At 36.0% G+C, this 21,156-nt stretch overlaps 1 protein-coding gene across 1 annotated transcript in view; it reads right to left on the reverse strand.

Moving 5' to 3' along the window:
• Positions 1 to 21,156, reverse strand: part of LOC311178812 (complement factor H-like) — a gene marked incomplete at both ends in the record, with an annotated part of 67,712 nt that overhangs the window by 18,297 nt on the left and 28,259 nt on the right. Inside the window, 2 exons of the mRNA XM_084245543.1 lie at positions 17 to 199; positions 19,589 to 19,771. Of these exons, the coding sequence (XP_084101669.1) occupies positions 17 to 199; positions 19,589 to 19,771 (366 nt within the window). The remainder of the gene's footprint in view (positions 1 to 16; positions 200 to 19,588; positions 19,772 to 21,156) is intronic.

Genomic DNA, 21,156 nt, shown 5'->3' on the forward strand with positions numbered 1-21,156 from the left:
ACAATTAATTATTTACTAATGCATCTAGGTTGAGCTGACCATCCGCTTTTCACACATTTAATTGATCCTGATATTTTACCATCTTCTGTTAAATATCCTGGTTTACACTTATATTGTGTTTCCTTATGTAAGGCATATGTAGTATCAGATTCAGAAATAAAACCATTCTCAATTTCTAAATCTCGTTTTGAGCATGTTTCTAAAAGGGATAAAGCATATGGAAAAGGTAAGAATATGTTCAAAAAACATTTTCATAATGGTTCAAATAGTATTACAACATAAAAATTAAGGAGTCATTCCTGTTCCAGTCCTTGTGTTTTTAAAAAATAAGCTGAATTTCCAAGATACAAAGCCAAGATATGTTATTCATTTCTTTTTGGGGCAAAGTAAATTTCAAATATTCAGAATCACTTCTAAGAAATTATACACAGGACTACAAAAAGATTATCAGGCATCCAAAGGCAAAGTAATGAATCTAGACATACTCCTCATGTATTATATGAAAGTTGACACAAAATTGATCATGTATGCAAAAGCAAAATATAAACGTCTAGAAGAAGGGATGAAATTGGTTTAGGCAAATAGGTTTTAATGGTCACCAAAAGCCTGGCTCCTCAGAAAAAATTTTAATACAGTGACTGGTATCAAAATTAAACTTTTGCTCTGTGAAAGACTAGTGAGAAAAATGAAAAGTAAAGCTACATTGGAGGCAAATATTTGCCAATCATATACCCAATTGAAAGCCTTATAGCCAGAATATATAAATTAGTTTCAAAAATACAGTAATAATGAAACAATTTAGTAAAAGGGTAGGGAAAGATTTCCAGTCCTAAAAAAAAATATGTGAAACCCGAAAATAATGCTCAACAGTATTAGCTATTGAGCAATGAAATACCACAATGTACATGTTAACATGGCAATTGAAAGACACGAGAAACTGACTCTATCCAGTCTTAGCAAGGCTGAAGAATAGTTGGAGCACTTAGACATGACATGTGTGAATGAAACATGACGATCAACCAAGACAAGTTTATCCGTTTCTTGAAAATTAAATGCATACTTAGCATCCATCTAGCAATTCCAGACCTAGATAATTACCCATGAAAAATGAATTTGTGGTCCTGCCTGGTTGCCTACAGGTTTAGTCTCAGTGCTATCACAGCTGTGGCCTGAGTTTGATCCCCAGCCAGGGAACTAACCCACATATGGAGCAGCTGACTTCTGTCCTGCCCATTGCTCCCCTTAGCAGGGTATTTCAGTAAATACACCCATCCTGCTTCCCACTCTGTCTCTCTGGTGAATCCTCTAATACCCGGCACCTCTGGCCTACACCCCTGTTCTTCTACACAAAAATAAATTTAAAAATCTTTAAAAAAAAGAAGAAAAAATGAATTTGTGTTCATACAAAAACCTATATGTGAATATTTTTCAGCAGAAACATTCACAAATGCCCAAAATTGGAAACTACCCAAATGTTTTCAATGAGTGAATGTACTTACCAAGTGTGGTACACAATACAATGGAACACAACTCAATAGTAAAAATAATTACGATTGGTATGTAACAACATGAATTATACTGATTCAAAAGTAGACTAACCAGGGCCTCCCTAGTGGTGCAGCGGGTTGAGCGCAGTGCTGCGAAGCTGTCCACAGCCTCCTCAGCGCCGGTTGGATTCCCGGCCACCAGGGAGAATCCCACGTGGCGTGGCAGACCTGTCCTATCTGGTCCGCTGCTCTCCTAAGCAGTGCTTTCGGTCCATCTACCTGTTCTGCTCCCCGCTCCGTCTCTGGTGAATCAACCTCCGGCGACTCTGTCCTGTACCCCAGCTCTTGTATAAATAAATAATAAATGTGTAAAAAAAAAAAAAAAACTAGGCTAACCAGATAACACAGTGTGTGTTAGACCTCCATCATTTGGAATCAAATGTAAAACTATTGTGTTCTTTTGGGGACATCTTATTTCATTAACACTTCATGTTTTTTTTTTTAAGTTTTTAATTAGTTTCCTTGTGTTTGAAGTAGTCACTTCCTCTAGTCTTTCTGACCAACATTGGCAGAGAAATACCTCTGTGAATAATGTTAAGGATTCAAAGACTTTTTATGGGAACTTGTTTATGGATACACCTGCTCATCATGTGTTACTCTCACTAGAAAGGGAATTCTTAAATTGCCTGCCTTTTCTCACTCTTGCAGAGTCAGTCTGACAGCTGACACTTTCCTGTTTGCTTATCCTGAAACCATGCTGAATGCTGAAGCCTGTGTTTTGTTCCCATTCCTGAGTCAAGTTAGCTTTCTCTTACTCACTAGCCATCTGTAAGGACAACATTTTGACATGTGCACAGCGGCCTGCCCATAGTGTGGATTGGGTGAGGTGTGCAGAGAATTGGGGTGCCTGTGGAAGAGCAGGATCTGTAGTGCAGCTCCCCCATGGCTAGTGGACAGGCTTCCTAATAATGGAAGGTTGCCCGAGGTTGGTAGGAGTTCTGACCCTTTATGAATTCGGAGGCCTGGATGCTCTGTTCCAAGTTTCTCCCACCGCTTCGTGCTACTGCTGATCTCTCTATTGTGGGCTATTGTGGATGTGGTAAGAAAGAAGGGGGCCTTGTTCTAAATGTCAGCACAGCCTAGGAAGCTGGACACTCACACATTTTTCCCCCCCCACTGGAGAAAGCATGGACTGAGTGCATCCTCTTGGCTGTGCCTCTTTAGGGGAGTGGTGGGGTGATACAAGTTAAGTGAAACTGTTACTGTCATCCCCTCCAGTGCAGCCAATCTGGAACCAGTTTGTTCCAACAATGTGCTGAAACTTCTTTGCTAGAGTTCCAGATTCCCACAAAGATACTCATCTTCACAGGTAATTGTCCAAAACAGTGCCTTTTGTGGAGAAGATGGTAGAAACTCCTTTACGTCCTTCTTGCTGATATCACTCTTTTTACAAGTTTTGTCCGTGGATCTTTTACTGTCTTCTTGACTCTGTCTATCAATAGCACATTAATTTTGCTGTGTACTTATCAAGAGATTGCTGTGTCGACTCATACACACTTGAAAAGAGTAAAACCAAATAGATCCATTGGCAAAACAGAAGTTAATTGAAACTTTTTGCTGCAGTTAAGATACACAAGTCTTGGGAAATCATCAACATACTGGGTTCATAAAGAAGACCCCTGAGATTTCTTTTAAAAGGTGCAGGAAGGGGCCATCATTTAAAGTATTATCATTGCAAAATGAATCACTGCTATTTTTCTCTTTCTTTTGGTACATTCAAATCTTTATCCCTCTAGTGAGATCAGCCCTGAGGCAAATACAGCATTTCATAAGTTGTCGGAATAACACTGAGCTTAGCAAGATTTAAAACAGCCTCATTCTCCCTCTAGGCTTGTGGTCTCATTAGCAGTTATGGGGCTCCATCAATGTTTTAACTCAATTTGATCACGAAATTGATTAAAATATTTACTAGATTTTGAAGCTGTTTCTAGTACTTGTGTAATTGATTCCTCAAATGCAAGCCCAGGATCTTATGGTTACCACTGCTAAATGTCATATTGCTAGATTCAGCCTTAAACTCAAGATTCTATTTGAATGATGAATCTGTCTTACTGAAGATTCACTATCATCACCTCCTGTAACACTTAGTTTGTATGGCATTTCCTCTAAACTCTAAAACTGTTTGGTGACACAAATGAATAATTGAGTTGGTCTGAGAACATCGTCCTGCATCTGAGAACAACATCAGTTTATTTAATTTTTATTCTAAACTATGTGATCAACCATCTGACTTGTCAATTTCCCAACTAAAATGCAAGAACTTCATCAGTTCCTTGTGGAATAATTTGGCTGAGATGGAAATACCACTGGGCTCATCTACCATTTTCATAAATTAACAATAAATCATAAATATTTATTTTATAATTGTTCAGACATTGAAGTCTTATTTCATGCTGATATCAGTTTTCTCTTTGAGGGAACTTGTGCTTTGAAAATTCCTTTTGGACTTTAACTCTGGAATTAACTTTGAAGTCATTAACGTGTTATATGTAGCATCACATTTTCCGTCATGGGATATCCATTTTAATTGTGGTGCAACGTCACAACAAACTGTGAAATATAAAGATAAGGAATATGATTGCAGAGGTGGAAAATATTTGAAAAAAGACAAGGGAATCATACCCCCAAATCAAATATTCTGTCAAATTATATGGATTTTGCTGAAAATGATAGTTTTAGGAAATTTTGCAACCTCTTCAGCACTTTCTTCAAAAAAATGGAGCTTAATTCCCCTCCTCTGTGTGTGTCTGGACTTAGTGAGTCACTTTTAAAGAACAAATATGCTGGGGCCTCCGTAGTGGCACAGGGGTTAAGTCTTAGCGCAATCAATCTAGCATCAGCCACTGTGGCATGAGTTCCATCCCTGGCCAGGGAGCTAACCCACATGGCACAGCAGACCTTTCCTGTCACGCCAGCTGCTCCCCTCAGCAGTGTATTTCTGTAGATCTGCCTGTTTTGCTCCCAACTCTGTCTCTGGTGAATCCTGTTACTCCCAGCACCTCTGGCCTACACCTCAGTTCTTGTTTGCATAAATAAATAAAAATTAATCTTTAAAAAAAAAAAGAACAAATATGACTGAACCACCAATGTGTGTCCAGGTGTAGATGGTATGGAGGCTTCCTACTCTCAATTCACTAGGTCTGGAGTGTCAGTTGCCCTTTAAGCAACCTGTGGAGATTCCAGGTGGGCAAGTACTGATGATTTCTGTCAAGTCATGTAAATGAGCTCTCCTGGAAGCAGGTCCTCCAGAGCAGGCCCTAGGCTGGGCTGACTGCAGCCTAGCTAACATCCTGACTGCAAGACAGAGACTGATTCAGAGCTAGCCTGCTCAGCCACTCCCAAATTCCCGACCTTTAGAAGCTCAGAGATGATAATGGTTTATGTTTTTAAGTCAATATGCTTTGGAAAAAAATTGTTATATAGCAATAAATGACAGGTGTCTAGATTGTAGATGCTACTACTATTACCTAATGTTTAGCTCTGGTATTAGAATTATATTAGTTCGAGAACTATGTATTTATATACATATATTTAACATTGACTAGCCAAAAAAATAAAAAGATTTACATTTATAAAGTATTTTTGATCCCATATAGAATTGGTTACTTTGAAAATCAAGAAGCTTCTTGTTATATATACAATATGACAAATATTTTGATTAATTGTATCCACATTTCTGTGCTTAATTGAATTAAGAAGTAAATCAGGCTATGAATGGAACTTACAGCTACACCTTGGAGCAGGTCCCCAGCCTGTAACAGTGCATTTTACTTTATTTCCCCGGGTTGTATGATAAAAGCCATCTTTACATTCATATGTGATTTCATCTTCAGTTCTGTATTTGGTCTTTATAGGTTTTTAGACAGCATTTGGAATATAAGGCTTATTACATGTTACTTCTGAAAAAAAAATGTGTGGATAATGTAGGAATGACTACCCATTCAAATAACCAAGTACATGAAAACAAAGAAAGTGGGTATTATTTTTCTTTCCCATCACAGCACTAAATGGGAATAAAATGAGCATAGCATCATATTCTTTTTTTCTTTTCTTTTACACCATTGTTTATTTTGAAACAATATTTGTTTCCCACTCCCCCATCAGGTGTATTCCCCCATAGACTTTGCTTCACCAGTCCACCCGTGCACTATCAGCACAGTCCCCTGTGCTCCTCTTCCCTCCCTCTGAACATCATATTCTCACTGTATCACTCATATCCCCACATATCTCTCATCTAATGTATTTATGTCCCCTGGACTCTTGATTTCTCCAAAGTCATCACCTATTTCATGATACTCCACTTGGGGCTATGAGTTCAGTGTATATTACATTAGCATTCTTTCCACTTTAAGCTTCTTGGCTTCTGAAGTTCTCATGTAGATTTTTATAAATATTCTGAATTTTTTCCTTCCAGACTCTTGGTAGGATCGCTTGTCCCTGGCCAATTGAAGTAGGCATGCCATAGACCCAGTGAAATTGCTATCTCCACTCTCCCATCTGTTAGTTATTCTTCAGTCTACTGCTAACTGGCTTCTAATATCTACTCTGTGTTGGCACTGCTCTGACTAAAGACCCCCAGTTTCCAAATCCCCAAATTCCTTGTATTTGATATATTGCAGTGACTGGTGTCTATTATGGGCTTCTTCATTATGTGTTGTACTGGACAGAAAAAACCCTCTGTCATCTTCAACACTGTTGGCCACTGGCTTTTTCAAGTTCTCCTGTACCTTACATGCTATAATAAAATGATTATATAACAGCATTCATTTCAGTTATTTCTGTCCAGGAGGAAGTTAGAGGTAACCATGTGGCCATCATTAGAAGATTGGATAAGTAAAACATATGCACACTATGCAGTCCTTAAACAACAACAAACTAGATTCAGCAACATGGAGCTGAATAGTGATAAGGCAGTAAAATCTGTGGTCATGTTTCATCTATGAAAAACATGCAAATGAGACATAAATAACAGAAGTGTTTAAATATTTAAGAATGTATCAAATGCACATCTCAATTTGGTTTAGGGGAACAAAATCCAGAATCCCCTTTATCAGGGATAAATGGGTAAATATATACATAAAGGAAAAGTAGCACCCTTCGTAGGCCAATCCTCTGAAGTGACAAGTAAAATTGACTTCATTGTTGCCCCAAGACACCCAGTAGGGATGGGCAAAAGCATATGAGATCATAGCCTCTGTCTTCAAGCAATTGACTTTTTTTGTGGACCAAGCTTACAACCATATAATTAGAAAATTAGCTTGATTATTTCAGTGTCTTCATAAGACCTATAATAAATATATCAGGTGGTTTCCCCCTATTTGGACAGAAAAAGAAAACCAAAGAAAACTATGTAAATGTTACCATATTGTATAATTAGATGCATTAAATAAAGTGAATTCATGTATCTCACTTTCATCACTTTAATTATAGCTTATCTTTTTTTTCAGTAGAAAATTTGCAGTCAACTGTCAGCTAAAAGTCAAGTACAATCTGGAGGATATTTTCTTTGAACAAATTCCCGAAGGTGTCTATTTTTCCAAGTAATTTTGCTTTGTTTCCTGCATCTGTGGACATTTCATAACCTGAGTTGTTTCTTGTCCCTATAACCTAATAATTCTCATCACTGTCCTCCCATACTCATCCACTGTCTGCCTCTTGTTCACAGTAACTCACACTTGAGGCTGTGTGGTTATGAAGATTTTTTTTAGAGTCCGCAGGTTTTGGTTTGTCTGGACAGTCCTGGTTTAAATGTGTTGGCCACATATTTATTAATAGAGCCTCCTTTCACTCCAAAAGTGTCCTCATTTGTGTAGTCAATTATATAGTCCTCCTACTTATTACAACTTCATGGCTTCAATCAATGAGTAAAGCATTAGGATGAAAATCAAATTTTTTTGACAGTTGACAATCTTGCTGAAGATTTACAGTTACTTCTTATTTTTCAAATTTTCCACTTTATGTAAATTTTCTTACTTTATGTAAACTGAATTAAAAGTACACAACTTAGTAGTGCTAGAAGTGGCTTCCAGTGAGCAATTGGAATTAAGGTTAACACATTAATTCCAACGAACACCTGCACCCCTATGTTTATAGCAGCATTGTTTACAATAGCTAAGCTTTGGAAACAACCAAAATGCCTAAATATAGATGACTGGATCAAGAAGATGTGGTACATATACACCATGGAATATTACTCAGCATTCAAAAAAGATTGACACATGCAATTTGCAGCAATATGGCTGGAGCTGGAAGGGATCATGCTCAGAGAAATAAGCCAGAGAGAAAATGAAATATACCGGATGGTCTCACTCATAGCAAGACTCTAGAAAATCTAAATAAGGGACCAGGAATAAGAATCTCTGTAAGAAAGAAAAAATCAAAATCAGCAAACAACTATGACCCAGAGACACAATGGGGGGGGGCGGGCAGGGAAAGTAGGGATGGGGTCAAAATAAGGGGGTTGCAATTGTATGGGGAATATAAAAATAAAATTGAAAAAAAACAATGAAGATTAACATACGACTTCTAAATGATCATACCCTTAAGGTATTTAGATACTGTTCTTTTATCCCCCCCAAATCCAGATATGCAAAAGGTGTATTGTCTTATGTTACTAGAAGAATACTTTGCTAGTTTTGCCCAAAGGGAAATATCTAAGTATTAAAATTATAAGAAATATTTTTTAGTAAAATTGATATTCCCAACTGAAAGCGTATATTAAAAATGCAAATTCAATTAATTTTAGAGATTTCCTTTATATTTTTTTAGATAATAAATAAGAGTAAGAATTATTTTTACCTTCTGCATTGAGTTCTTCTGATATGATTAACAAGATGATAAAAGCCAAGTCTTTTGACCTCATCTTCAGTGGCATTCTTAATAAAGACTAACAATTTTAAAGCAGTAGGGGTTCCTCATTAATTACACAATACTTCTCTTGAAGAAAAAGTTAATTATTTACAACATCGGTCTAAGTCTCTTTGTCACAAGCTGTATATTTCATTCAAAATATTTTTGAATAGTATTAACTTAACAAAACTATGTTAACTTACAATATTGATCATGCCAGAGGTAAATAGGAAATTGATAACCCAAAAGGGCAGAAGCATAATAATTAACTCAAACTACATGAAAGGAGTAACATTTTAACTCTAATTTTCAATTGTAAGTCCATAGAGTAAAGTTCACTTGTGGTCATTGATTTCTTTACCACTATTGATCAAATGAAAAGATGAACTTGGGAACATGAGATAATGGATAACTGTTGTTAAAATAAGACCAGGTCCATTAAATCAAACCTCTTGATTCTGACAACAGGATGGTGGTTACCAGAAAGGAAGGAGATGGGGAAAAATGAATAAAGGGGGGTCAACTGTATGGTGGTGGAGATTTTTGATGGGTTTACAATGTAGCATATACAGATGTCACATTACAATGTTGTACACCTGAAAACTATATAATGATATGAACCAATATCATATATACATATATTTAGATATATATGTATATGGTGCTGTGTAGGTTGTACAAATTAAAGAGGACAAGGAGCTTAAATGTCTCGAGTAATGACAGGATATTCGTAGTTATGTCTACCATTTGGTAGGTGCTCACTTGGAAGACAACCTACTCCCACTCAATAAACTTCTTTTCATATATAAACCCATAAAATTGTCATTCTAACTATGTTGCATTTTACATATTTCTTTTTTGCTTCTGGTTTTAATTATGTAGGTAGCAGGCTTTCATCATTTAAAGCTCTTAAAGAGCCAAATTCCTTTTAGTTCAGATAATGCAATAAGACTAATGTTATTTAATTACTATACAAATTAACACATTTTTCTTGTCCATAGCAAAATATGGCAAATCTATCAATTTTATTGTTTATACAGCAAATAAGTAGTAGATGAATATTGTTCTAGTAGGAAGAATAACACCTCTTTGTTTTTTTTTTTCCAATTTTAGAGTTAAGATGCTCTTTTTTTTTTAAGATTTATTTATTTATTTATATAAGCACTGGGTACAGTCAGAAGCGCAGGAGGGTGAGAGAATTCACCAGAGCCAGAGTGGGGAGCAGAAGAAGCAGACTGACGAAATACACTGCTGAGGGGTGCAGCGGACAGCAGGAGAGGTCTGTTGCGCCACGTGGGACCCTCGCCCGGTGGCCGGGGATTGAACCAGCCGTTGTGGGCAGCTTCACAACCCAGTGCTCAGCCGCTGTGCCACTGGGGCCCAAGACGCTCTTCTTTAAGACTAATAGAAAATGGTTTTTTTCATCCTATTAAGGAAACCTATGAAGAAGGAGATGTAGTTCAATTTTTCTGCCATGAATATTATTATCTAAGTGGATCAGATTTAATTCAGTGCTATAACTTTGGTTGGTACCCAGAATCTCCTGTAGGTGAAGGTAATTTTTAAAATTTCTGAGACTTAAAAAGAGATACCATGTTTTAATCTCTTTGAACTTTAAAAAATGTGGTGATATCTTATTCTTTTTTTCAGTACTATCTTTTAAAATAAATGACTATTTTGTTTTAAATCAGTGCTATTTTCAGTAATATATCTTTTAAACTTATTTTAATTTTCTTACATGAAATTTAAACTCATTGTAATGAATAACTTTTTAATTGGATATTAATAGATTCAGCTATCCCTACCTGCCAGCTTTTTTGAGGTGCTATCTTATTTGGTCATACATTTTCCTTTTTCTTTTTTTTTAAAGATTAATTTTATTTATAAAAGATCCAGATGCATGGGAGGGTGAGAGGATTCACCAGAGATAGAGCGGGGAACAGAACATGCAGAATGACGAAACACACTGCTGAGGGGAACAGCTGGCGAGACAAGAGAGGTCTGCTCGCTGCCTGGCCATACATTTTCTAATGTGAGAACATAGTCTCCAAAATAATTGGGTAGAGAGCAGAAAATGCAGCTCAATATGAATGAAAATGAATAAAAATGCAAAGCAAGTTTATCTAATTAGAGCTATCCTAAAATGCAATGGCTATTTATGGTCAAGTTTCTTTTTCTGCAGTTGTTAAGATTACCTCTTCAAAGACATCAGTATAAGAGTCATTCAAACATACCACAATGTAATGCGAAGGGGATCTTAGAGCAGCTATTAAACAGAGGTCAAAAAATTAATTGGGACCTCCCTGGTGGCGCAAGGGATTCAGCACTATGAAGCTATCCACAGCTACTGCAGGACGAGTTTGATCCCAGGAAAGAGACGTGACTCACATGGCGCAGCAGACCTCTCCTGTCTTGCCCACTGCTCCCCTTAGCAGTGAATTTCAGTCAGTGTGTCAGTGTGCCTGTTCTGTTCCCTACTTTATCTCTGGTGAATCTTATCACCCCGCATTTCTGGTCTGTACACCAGTTCTTGTATGCATAAATAAATAAATCTTTAAAAAAATAATTGGTAACTATGTGACATAAATACATATATACTGTGATAAAGTTAGGTGCAAAGTGTATGAACAAACATTGATGTTCTAATTGGTATGGTGAGAGATAGCATTTACAGAGGTGATGGTTAATATGTGAACTGAGCCTGAAAAGTGAAATAGAAATTTGAAAATTGGAAGGGTTGGGAGTGGTAAAGACCTGATAGATTCTATTGTCTACGGCCATACCACCCTGAACGCGCCTGATCTCATCTCTGTATGATAATTCATGTCATTATTGATAGAAGGGAGAAGGACAGCAAGGTCGAACTTGAAAGAGAGTGGTGGAGATTTGAAATAGGTGCTAGGAGGAATAAGAACAGGAATTGGACCAAGAACATGAATGCGAGTGCCCAAAACTATCCCAATTCATTAAATGCACCAAACAATAACTTTGTTTTTCAATTTTCTGTTGTGCTAGATAGTTTTGTTCTAACTGAAGAGAGGAAGATTGTTAGCTTAGAGTCTGTAGCATGTTATTTAAAAAATCTATGGCAGACCCACTTAATTTCTATTTTGTTCCCATCCCCACTCAGATTAGTCAGCATGCCAATGACTTGCTATTTTCTCCAGTAAACAGTCACCAGGTGTAGGACAGGCAGTGTAGTAAGCTGAATAATGTTCCTCTGCCATCCCTTCCCTCTAGCAAAGATAGCCATATCCTTATCCTTGGAATGAGCCTCTTTGGCCAAAGGGACCTTTCAGATGTGATTAACTGAAGGATTTTGAGGTAGAAATACTACCTGGGAAAATCCTGATGAATAATCACAAGTGTCCTTATAGAAGGGAGATTTGATGATAGAAGCAAGAGACTGGAGTAGTAGGAGAAAGGGCCATGTGCAAGGAATGCAGGCAGCTTCCAGAAGTTTGACAAGGCAGAGTAGCTGAATCTCTAATCAAGCTCCAGGACTGCAGCATCCCTGACACCTTGGCTTTAGCCCCAGTGAAACTATTCTGGACATTGGCTTCCAGAGAAGCCAGAATGAATTTATGCTGTTTTAAAGCAATAAATTATGGTAATTTGTCATACCAGTAAAAGAAAACTAACATAGTCAATGTTGTCCAATAGCTAAGAGCAGTAGATTTTAATTCATATTGACATCCATTCAAGAGCAGATCCTCCACTTACTAATTTACTTCATATGTATTAGTTCATTTATAATATGGGAGACATGCATATAGTCCCCACTTAATAGTTATTTTAGGAATAAAGGAGATATGTATGTAAAGTGTTTGCTGTTTCCGTTTTTTGTTGGAGCATACTGATGTTACTATATGTTTAGAGCTTAAAATGAGACATTTGTACTATTTTACAGTTGGAACAGGAACTCCTGTTCCTGTGAGTCAGGATTCTGGACCATAGCAGCAATGGGTCCTTTGTATTTGTGTCTATTAAAACTACACTCTAGGGGTTTTCTGGGACTGCAGCCTTATCTGAAGCTCAACTGGGGACCAAATCTCCTTCCAAACTCTCTGGTTGTATGTAGCATTCAGAGCTTTGCAGATTGCTGAATGGAAGGGCCCCCTACCCTTTGTCACATGGTTTTCCCTGTTTGGAAGCACACATGGGGAAGTTGTCTTCTTTTTAAAATCAGCAGTGAGAAAGAGTCACTCAGTATGAATGGGGTTACAATATTTTGTTACATAACCACACTCAGATAATCACATATATCTCATAACCTTTGCTGCATCCTATTGGTTAAATGCATATGGCCGTCCCTGCTCCTGGAGATATTTACCACCTGAGAAAGTGAATCTAAGTGCCGGGGACAAAGGAGGTGACCCCGCAGTCTGACTGCCATACTTCCTGTGCCACTTGGCATGATGAACATGCTAATTAAACCTTACTTTCCATTTGGGGGTAATTTTATGACCAAATATGCTGGATTTCTCTTTTCATTAGGAAGAAGAAGTTGATGTCCTCCTCCCCCTCTGCCTCTAAACTCCAAGATTCAGACGTAGTCAACAACTTATCGTCATGGGGAAATAGTTCATGTAGAATGTGAACTTAATTTTGAGATACAAGGATCAGAAGAAATACGTTGTGAGAATGGAAAATGGACAGAACCTCCCAAATGCATTGGTTAGCAATGCCTCCAACAAGCTTTCCCTCAAATGAGATCTGCCGGTATTGATAACTACTCTCTTCTTTTTAAATTGTCCCTTTCCAGAAGAAACAGAAAAGATAGCTTGTGAAGAACCACCCTTCATTAGGAATGGGGCAGCAAACCTAAACTCTAAGATTTACTACAGTGGGGATAAAGTGACATATGGATGTGAACGTGGCTATTATCTCCATGGATTAGAAGAAATCACTTGTAGACGTGGAAAACGGACACTTGCCCCTGAGTGTGTGGGTGTGTTGCTGCATTTGACATCAATGGCTTAGCCCGTTGTGTAAAAATTTCCTTTATCCTCATTTAATCCATAGAGTGGTGACTGTTTAGAAGATTTAGGAACACGTCGACACTATACCTACTTTGTTGTATTTTCTGTGTTTCTTTGGAGCCATCTATAGAATGTAAGCCTATAAAAATAATTAGGCAACAAAAAACCGAAGGGCACAACCAGGGTGTGCCACCCTGCCTGAGTACTGTCTTCCTGTCATCCTTGTCACTGCTGGATCAGATCCCGGAGAGCGCTCCATGAATGTGCTTACCTGGGATATTTGTTGTGTAACAAAAAAGCTATTAAGGTTGTTAAGAAATTAGCAGAGTAAGATAAAGACTTTAAAAAAATAGAAAAGCATGGAATATTTAATCCAAAGATTGAGACCCAAGATGGAAGGGAATGAAAAGGAAAAGTGTAAAAGTGGATAGTGACAAAAGACAGTTTCAGGACTGACTAAAATCTTTTTGCTAAAGAGCACTGTTTCTCTTTCTATCAATTTGAAGAACATCTACATTCTAATTTGTTCACAAATCAAGAAAAGTGTAAAGTATAAACATTTGCTCTTACAAAAAGTATTTGCTTCCATTCTTCCCTAGTTTATTTTTTAAAAATACTTCATTTGAATCATTTCTCTCATTTCTGGTGAATTTAGGAATTGTCTGAAATTATACAGTACAAATATTGAGGTATTATAGTGTAGGCGACAATATATGATTATATTGTAATGAGTTCATATAACTTTAAAATACCTTTTTTTCTATAGAAAACAATGAAAATTGTAATCCTCCACCTGCTGTAATAAATGGGGCTGTGGTTGATGGATTATTGCCAAGCTACATGTCAGGATCTTCTGTGGAATATAGATGCAACGAATATTACTTATTGAATGGAGCAAAAATTTCTCATTGTGAACAAGGAAAATGGTCATCCCCACCTATTTGTTTAGGTAAGATACTATAAAAGTCTTTTCCAGCTTTTTGAGATGTAACTGACTTGTAACATTGCTTTAAGGTGTCCCATGTAATGATTTGATTCGTGCATATATAGCAAAATGATCAACAAGATAAAGTTGGGAAAAACATACTCTACCTCACGTACTTACTAACTTTTGTGATGTTTTAATCAGGAGATTTAAAATCTACTCTTAGCAACTTTTAAGTGGAAAAATTAATATTGTTTATTGTATTCACCATGCTGTCCATATTAGGTCCTCAGGACTGTCTCCTCTTATATCAAAATACATTGAATTTCTTTTGCCATTGTGTTTGTGTTTGCATTTAATCTTAATTTTAATGTAATGTTTTATAGCGTGGAAATGATGGTTGTTTAAAAGATTTATTTTTTTTATCTTATGTATGCGAGACCGAGGTGTAGGCCAGAGGTGCAGGGGTTGGGGGGGTGGGATGGAGATTGGTGAGAGGATTCACCAGAGACAGGGTAGGGAGCAGAACAGGCAGATTGACTAAAATACACTGTTGAGGGGAATAGCGGGGGAGATAGGCGAGGACTGCTGCACCCTGTGGGTTATCACCCTGCCTCAGGGATTGAACTCATGCTGTAGTGGCTGCAAATAGTTTCATAGTGCTGAGATTTAACTCCTTGCACCACCAGGAAGACCCCAGAAATGATGACTTTTAAATGTCTTTTTTCTCCTCAAGTGTTTCTCCTTCTCATTTTTGTAAGCAGAAAACCCTTACTGTCTTAGAGCCAGGACTACATTGATTCTGAACACACCACTATTTTAAAAACTCTGATGACATGTGAATAACAAAACTTTACCATTTTAACCATTTTCAGTGTGCATTTCAGTGGTGGTAAGCATATTCACATTCTCATTCATGACTGATTAATTTTGGTATTGTCTTTCTTCTAAATGAAACTTCCCTTACTATCATCCCAGTCTGTATTATTTGCAGAATGTCATTGGGAATGAAGAAAAATTAATTCTATTCTGTCATTAGCATATTGTTGATCTCTTTCTTTAACACTGCTTCCTCATGTCATTATCACCTTTGAAAATCTTGTTGAGCAAATAAAAATATACTTGTAGCTACTCAAAATGTATTTTGGATTAAAGAATGATTGTAATAAATATTTAGTTTCAAGTGCAGAATTGCAGCAGCTGCCTAAATAACTGCCAAAATTGAGATAAATTTGAAAAAAAGACATTCACCTCAAACTTCAATCCCGTAGATTTACTTCATTTTTAACTTTGCTAGTAAGAGTTCTATTTAAAAGTAATGCCACTGATGATTATAGTTACAATGAACTTGTTACATCATAACTTTCAGAGAGGCAATGATATGATGAATATCTTATAAAAAGTCATTTAATTAAAATATTAGCCTTTTAAACTACAAAATCGGTCATTGTTATTTACCAAATAATATTAATAAGTGTATAGAAGCAACAACTAGAAGAAAACAGAAAATATCAGCAACCTTAAAAGAAATGCCTTAAATAAAAGACTCAGATAATGGTCTCCTACCCTTTCTCTCTAAACAGAAGAGAAACATGAAGCAAGGCTGTATGCTTGCTGATCAGTGACGAAAATTTGAGAAGAGATGCACAAGAGCCTAGTCCTGTACTTACCCAGGAGCAACAGCTCAGGGTTTACTGTTTCAGTCTTCACCTCAAATAGATAGACTAAAACTAGTATGAATAACAATTGATTGTTTATGTGTGTGTGATTGTGTACAAATTAAATATAATTGTGACAACCCAAGTTCACACACATGCCTATAAATTTATGTATATATTACATAAATCAGTATAACATGGAGTATCATAGCCCTGGTCAGGACCTACCAAGGAGTTTTACTAGGATGGTCTAAAGCATTCTTGTTTGTTCTTCAAATGTTACCAAGACAAAGACACTGTGCCACGCACATTTATGCATCATCCTCAGTGTGTTTATGCTACCGTATATCTCCTCAAAAATATTGATAAAGAAACAAAAGGGCTTTTAAAATGGCAAGTTATTCATTTTAATAGACAAAGGTGGTCTCGTAGCATTTATGAGAACTGCTTATTAGCTTCAGTAATTTGCTTTTTTGTTAGTAAACTATAAAGCATTATTACCAAAAAGGCTGAAAGTGCAGGCATAGCAATGTATCACACATCATAAAGTTGGGTAAAATTAACTGAAATGCATTCAGAATTATTCACATGTAAATAATGACACTTTACTAGCAAAACAGGGTGACATAAAATCCATATTAATAATCTGACAAATTTTGTGAAAATGAGGCCATTATCTTTATAGTTTCAAGTACTTTAAAAGCTGCTTGAATTACTTCCATGGAGGAGAATATTAATAGGAAACCATTATTCCACTTGGGAGTCAGCATGTTCTCTTTGAAAGTAGTATATATTTCTAGCATATGAAGGATATATGCTTAATTACTTAGAAATAAGTAATGGTGATGAAAAACATGACTACGTTTTTTCCTTTTATTTCATTTTTACTTTTATCTATCAATTTTCTGTTTAATGCCTTGCATATTTTTAGGATAAGATTATTGGGTTAATTCATTGTGGAAGATACACAAGTGGAAAACTTAGTTTCTTGACCTCTAAAATGGAAAAATTTTATGGCAACCACTGAACTAAACAAATTGGGAAATGGTTTTAACATCTGGAAATTATGAGAAATGAATTCAACCCTGTGCTTTGTATAATGCATCTCTTTATCTGAATTATGTTCCTTCTGTGAACCAGCAACTTGACTTCACATTAAATTACTTAAATTGTGACTTTTCAAATTGTAACTTTATGTTTTTTATTTAAGTGAGCGTCTTATTTAATATATGTATCTTCCAGATAATTGCATATATGCAATATTTTTGTATAATAAAACACTACCCATGAAAGTTTTAATATGTTTATGATTCTGTATAAGATGACCAGAGACGACTTTGCCTTTTAGCCTAAGGACAATGCTGTCCACTATACCTTTTTTTTTAAAAATAATTTTCTTGGTCATCATCTCATGAATCCACAAAATTATCCAGTTAAATAAGATACCTAAAACTATGCTTGGAATGTAAGATGTACTTTGAAAAATAATCAGTAATGATAATGTGGATGATAATGTGGATGATAATGATAATGTGGTCATCTTAACATTTCTTTTTGAAAAAAGTCTTCAAAATACAAGGTCATTATATTTATAGTAGAATTACTGTGCAAATTATTTTTTTGTGCACAAAATGCTGTAAAAATGTTAAAGAAGTAAAATATGCAAGTAACGTTGAGTCAGACAACTGAAATAAAGTGATGTGGAGACTATCTGTTCTTGCTTTCATGTACATTGAATATTTTCTTTTTTTTTTTTTAAGATTTATTTATTTATTTATACAAGCACTGGGTACAGTCAGAAGCATGGGAAGGTGAGAGAATTCACTAGAGCCAGAGCAGGGAGCAGAGCAGGCAGAAGGACCGAAGTACACTGCTGAGGGGAGCAGCGGGCGGCACGAGAGGTCTGCATGCCATGTGGGACCCTCCTCTGGTGGCCGGGGAGCAGCCGGGGATCAAACCAGCGCTGCAGAGGCTGCGGGCAGTTTCGCAACCCAGCGCTCAATCGCTGTGCCACCAGGGAGGCCCTGAATATTTTCTTTTTTTAATTTTTTTTTTTTAATTTATACAAGCACTGGGTATAGTCAGAAGTGCAGGAGGGTGAGAGAAATCACCTGAGACAGAGCGGACAACAGAATAGGCAGACTGATGAAATACACTGCTGAGGGGACCAGCGGGGGGCAGGAGAGATGTGAGTGCTATGTGGGACCCTTGCTGGCACCTGGGGATGGAACTAGTGCTGCAGAGGCTGTGGGCAGCTTCGCAGCCTAGCGCTCAAAGTCTGTGCCACCAGGGAGGCCCTATTTTGAATTTTTTGAGTAATCTCCATACTGTTTTCCATAATGGCTTACCTAATTCCTTTTTATGAATATTTCAATTACACTGTGTGGTAGATAGGCATCTTGTAGAAGACTTTAATGTTTTTTATATTAATGTATTAAGAAATAAACCAAAGTAATAACTATTTACATCTTATAACTAGCAAAGGTATGGTTTAGTTTGGTTTTTACATATTTGTGAGCTAATATTATTTTGAATAAGGATACAAGAATATTTTTATCATTTCGTCTGAAATAGTCTCAGAAAGTCTCAGAAGTTATAAAGAAAACTTTGAGTAAATCAGGAGAGTGATGGATGGAAAAAGCAGGCACTAAAGGAATTGAATTTCTGCCCACTAGTATTTTCAGAATAGGACACATATTTTGGTTTACCAAGTTTTAATGTAATAATTGAAAGAAGCACTTCATTGATCTCTCAGATTATAATTGCATATCCATGTTACATTTAATACACATTCTGGTTTATTAAAGAAAATGAATCAAACAATCCTTGAAACAATAAGTAGAGATTGGATAACTTGAGCAACATTAAGTTCAAAATTGTATTAATAATGAATAACTGTACATATTGTAAGTTTTGACTACACTTTATGCATTTTTTATATACAAGTGGGATATATCAGTGTTCCTTTCTGACAGGTTTTTCGTAAGGAATCTTTTGTCACTGGACGATATCCATTTTTACACACAAATTCAACAGGTTCCCCTGACTGAGAATAAAGTTTGTCAGCATCTATCCATCTCAACCTTATATGATGTTCCTCCATGGCTGTTGGTGATATTATACATGGCTCTAATGGAGAGAAAAAGAATGTAAAACATTTAGTGACAAATATTTTCACAGGACTCTAGACTTTCAAGTGCAATCTACATTGGTCCAAGAATTTTCAAAACTGTTTCCTAACCAAAACATAAGTTGTACCTAGTATTAAATCAATTATTTAAATTATTAATTTAATATATAAATTTCATTAATATTTAAATTAATGATTTAAATGTTAAATGATAAATGATGTAAAAATAAAGCACTGTGTTTAATGTGTGATAATTAAATGTTATAATCCCAGATTTATAGTAGCAATGATCATGTTAAGAAGTTTGATTGAAGGAAATTGTTGCTGTTTTTGCTTGAGGGATGTTACAATGTCTGATTTCCTCACACATTATTTTGTAGCCAACGATTCAACAGAAAAGTAGTTTCTTCATCCATGAAAATTTTAGTTTAAAGAGTAAAACATCATACACATTACAGTGATTTTCCGAGTTTTCATCAGGATATTAACATACTTACCTAGACATTCTGGTGGTTTTGACCATTGTCCATTGCGGCATATTACATTCTGGTTTCCATCAAGTTTATAGAAAGACTTGCATCGGTACTCAACTGATGTTTCTGGAGCATATACTGGTAATAGGGGTGAGGTAATATCTCCATTGTTTATAGGTGGAGGTGGCCCGCATTTTACTTTCGTGTCTAAAAAAATATATGATTTGCTGAAATTGACCTGTTAATCTCAGGTTATTTCAATAAATTCTATCCTGTGTTCTGCAAAGCAGTCCCTTTATTTGTTGTATCTTTGTTTATACATTTTGTGCTCATTTTATGTGAATTTTATATCTTATCACATTACAAAAAACTTTGCCTTAACAACAGTAACAAAGAGATCTTAGCTGTTGGTGATTTTTCAACTGTTGTATTTATATAAAGATATCTTAGGAAATGTAATTTAAAGGAGAAATTGAATGAGCATATCCTCAATGGGCAATATTTATCTTTATTCAGCAGTAAAAATCCCAAATCCTAATACTAATATAGTAAGTCTTCACTTAAATATCTTCAATAGATGCTAGGGAACTGTGACTTTAAGCAAAACAATGTATAACCAAAGCAGGTTTTTGAATGATCTTATTTTGATTGCTGTCAGCAAGGGTTGTGTTGTTCTCATTAACTTTATAAGGAAGGACATTGAACAAAATGATGTATTCAAAGACCTGCTGTACTTGGAATTGTTAATATGAATTTTTTTAATCCAAGTTTATGTGCATTTAAAGGTTCAGTAGACATGGTATGACCTAAAGGGTTTTTGATAATAATTCCTTGGGAAATGTTCTAAAAACAGGAATTCCAGAGCATTTGCAATAAATTCAAGTATCAGTCTGTGTGCAATTTTCTGCTACATGGTTAAGTTGTTTTTAAAAACCACTAAACTCTTATGTCGTCATTCAACTTCTGGAGTCCCACATTGTGTTGGTGAATCCTACCAATGTGCCACATGATTATAAAAATATAAAAAAAATTATAATTTTAGACAAACTTAAATTTGTAATGGAAAGCCATAGTGGATACATTAATCCTCCAGCTTCAATATCCTCTCCATGTTTTCCTGAAATTGCATATTAGAAGTACCGTGGAAATTATATATTCATGATTTTGTATTCTTGCTTTAAAAAGGGCCCCTCAAATTTCCAAAAGCTACTGTCTTCATAATGCATGATCTGCCCGGAAAAGAAAATCATGATTATCTTAAAAGCTTCCCTTTTACTTAGAATAAAGCCCAAACTCTTCTGAACCATTCCTTGCCTACACTTGCAAATGCCAACTTACCTCCCTCTCCCACTGTCAGTCCAGACTTATGATCTTTGTATTTTTAAAATAGGTGAATTTTTTTTTTGCTGCCTCAGATGTTGCCTTTGTCCCTATTTCTATACCAAATGCTTTTCAAGCTTTCTTTGTATAGATATCTTCCTATATAAGACAGTCTTCTCAGTCCCTTCCCCTTCACCATTCAGTATGTTCTCATAACTCCCATCTTTTTCGTTTTTCATATTCCTTTTACCCCATAATTTCCTCTAGTAATA

This window comes from Talpa europaea (assembly GCF_964194135.1).
Source record: "Talpa europaea genome assembly, chromosome: 10".
Classification (NCBI taxonomy): Eukaryota; Metazoa; Chordata; class Mammalia; order Eulipotyphla; family Talpidae; genus Talpa; species Talpa europaea.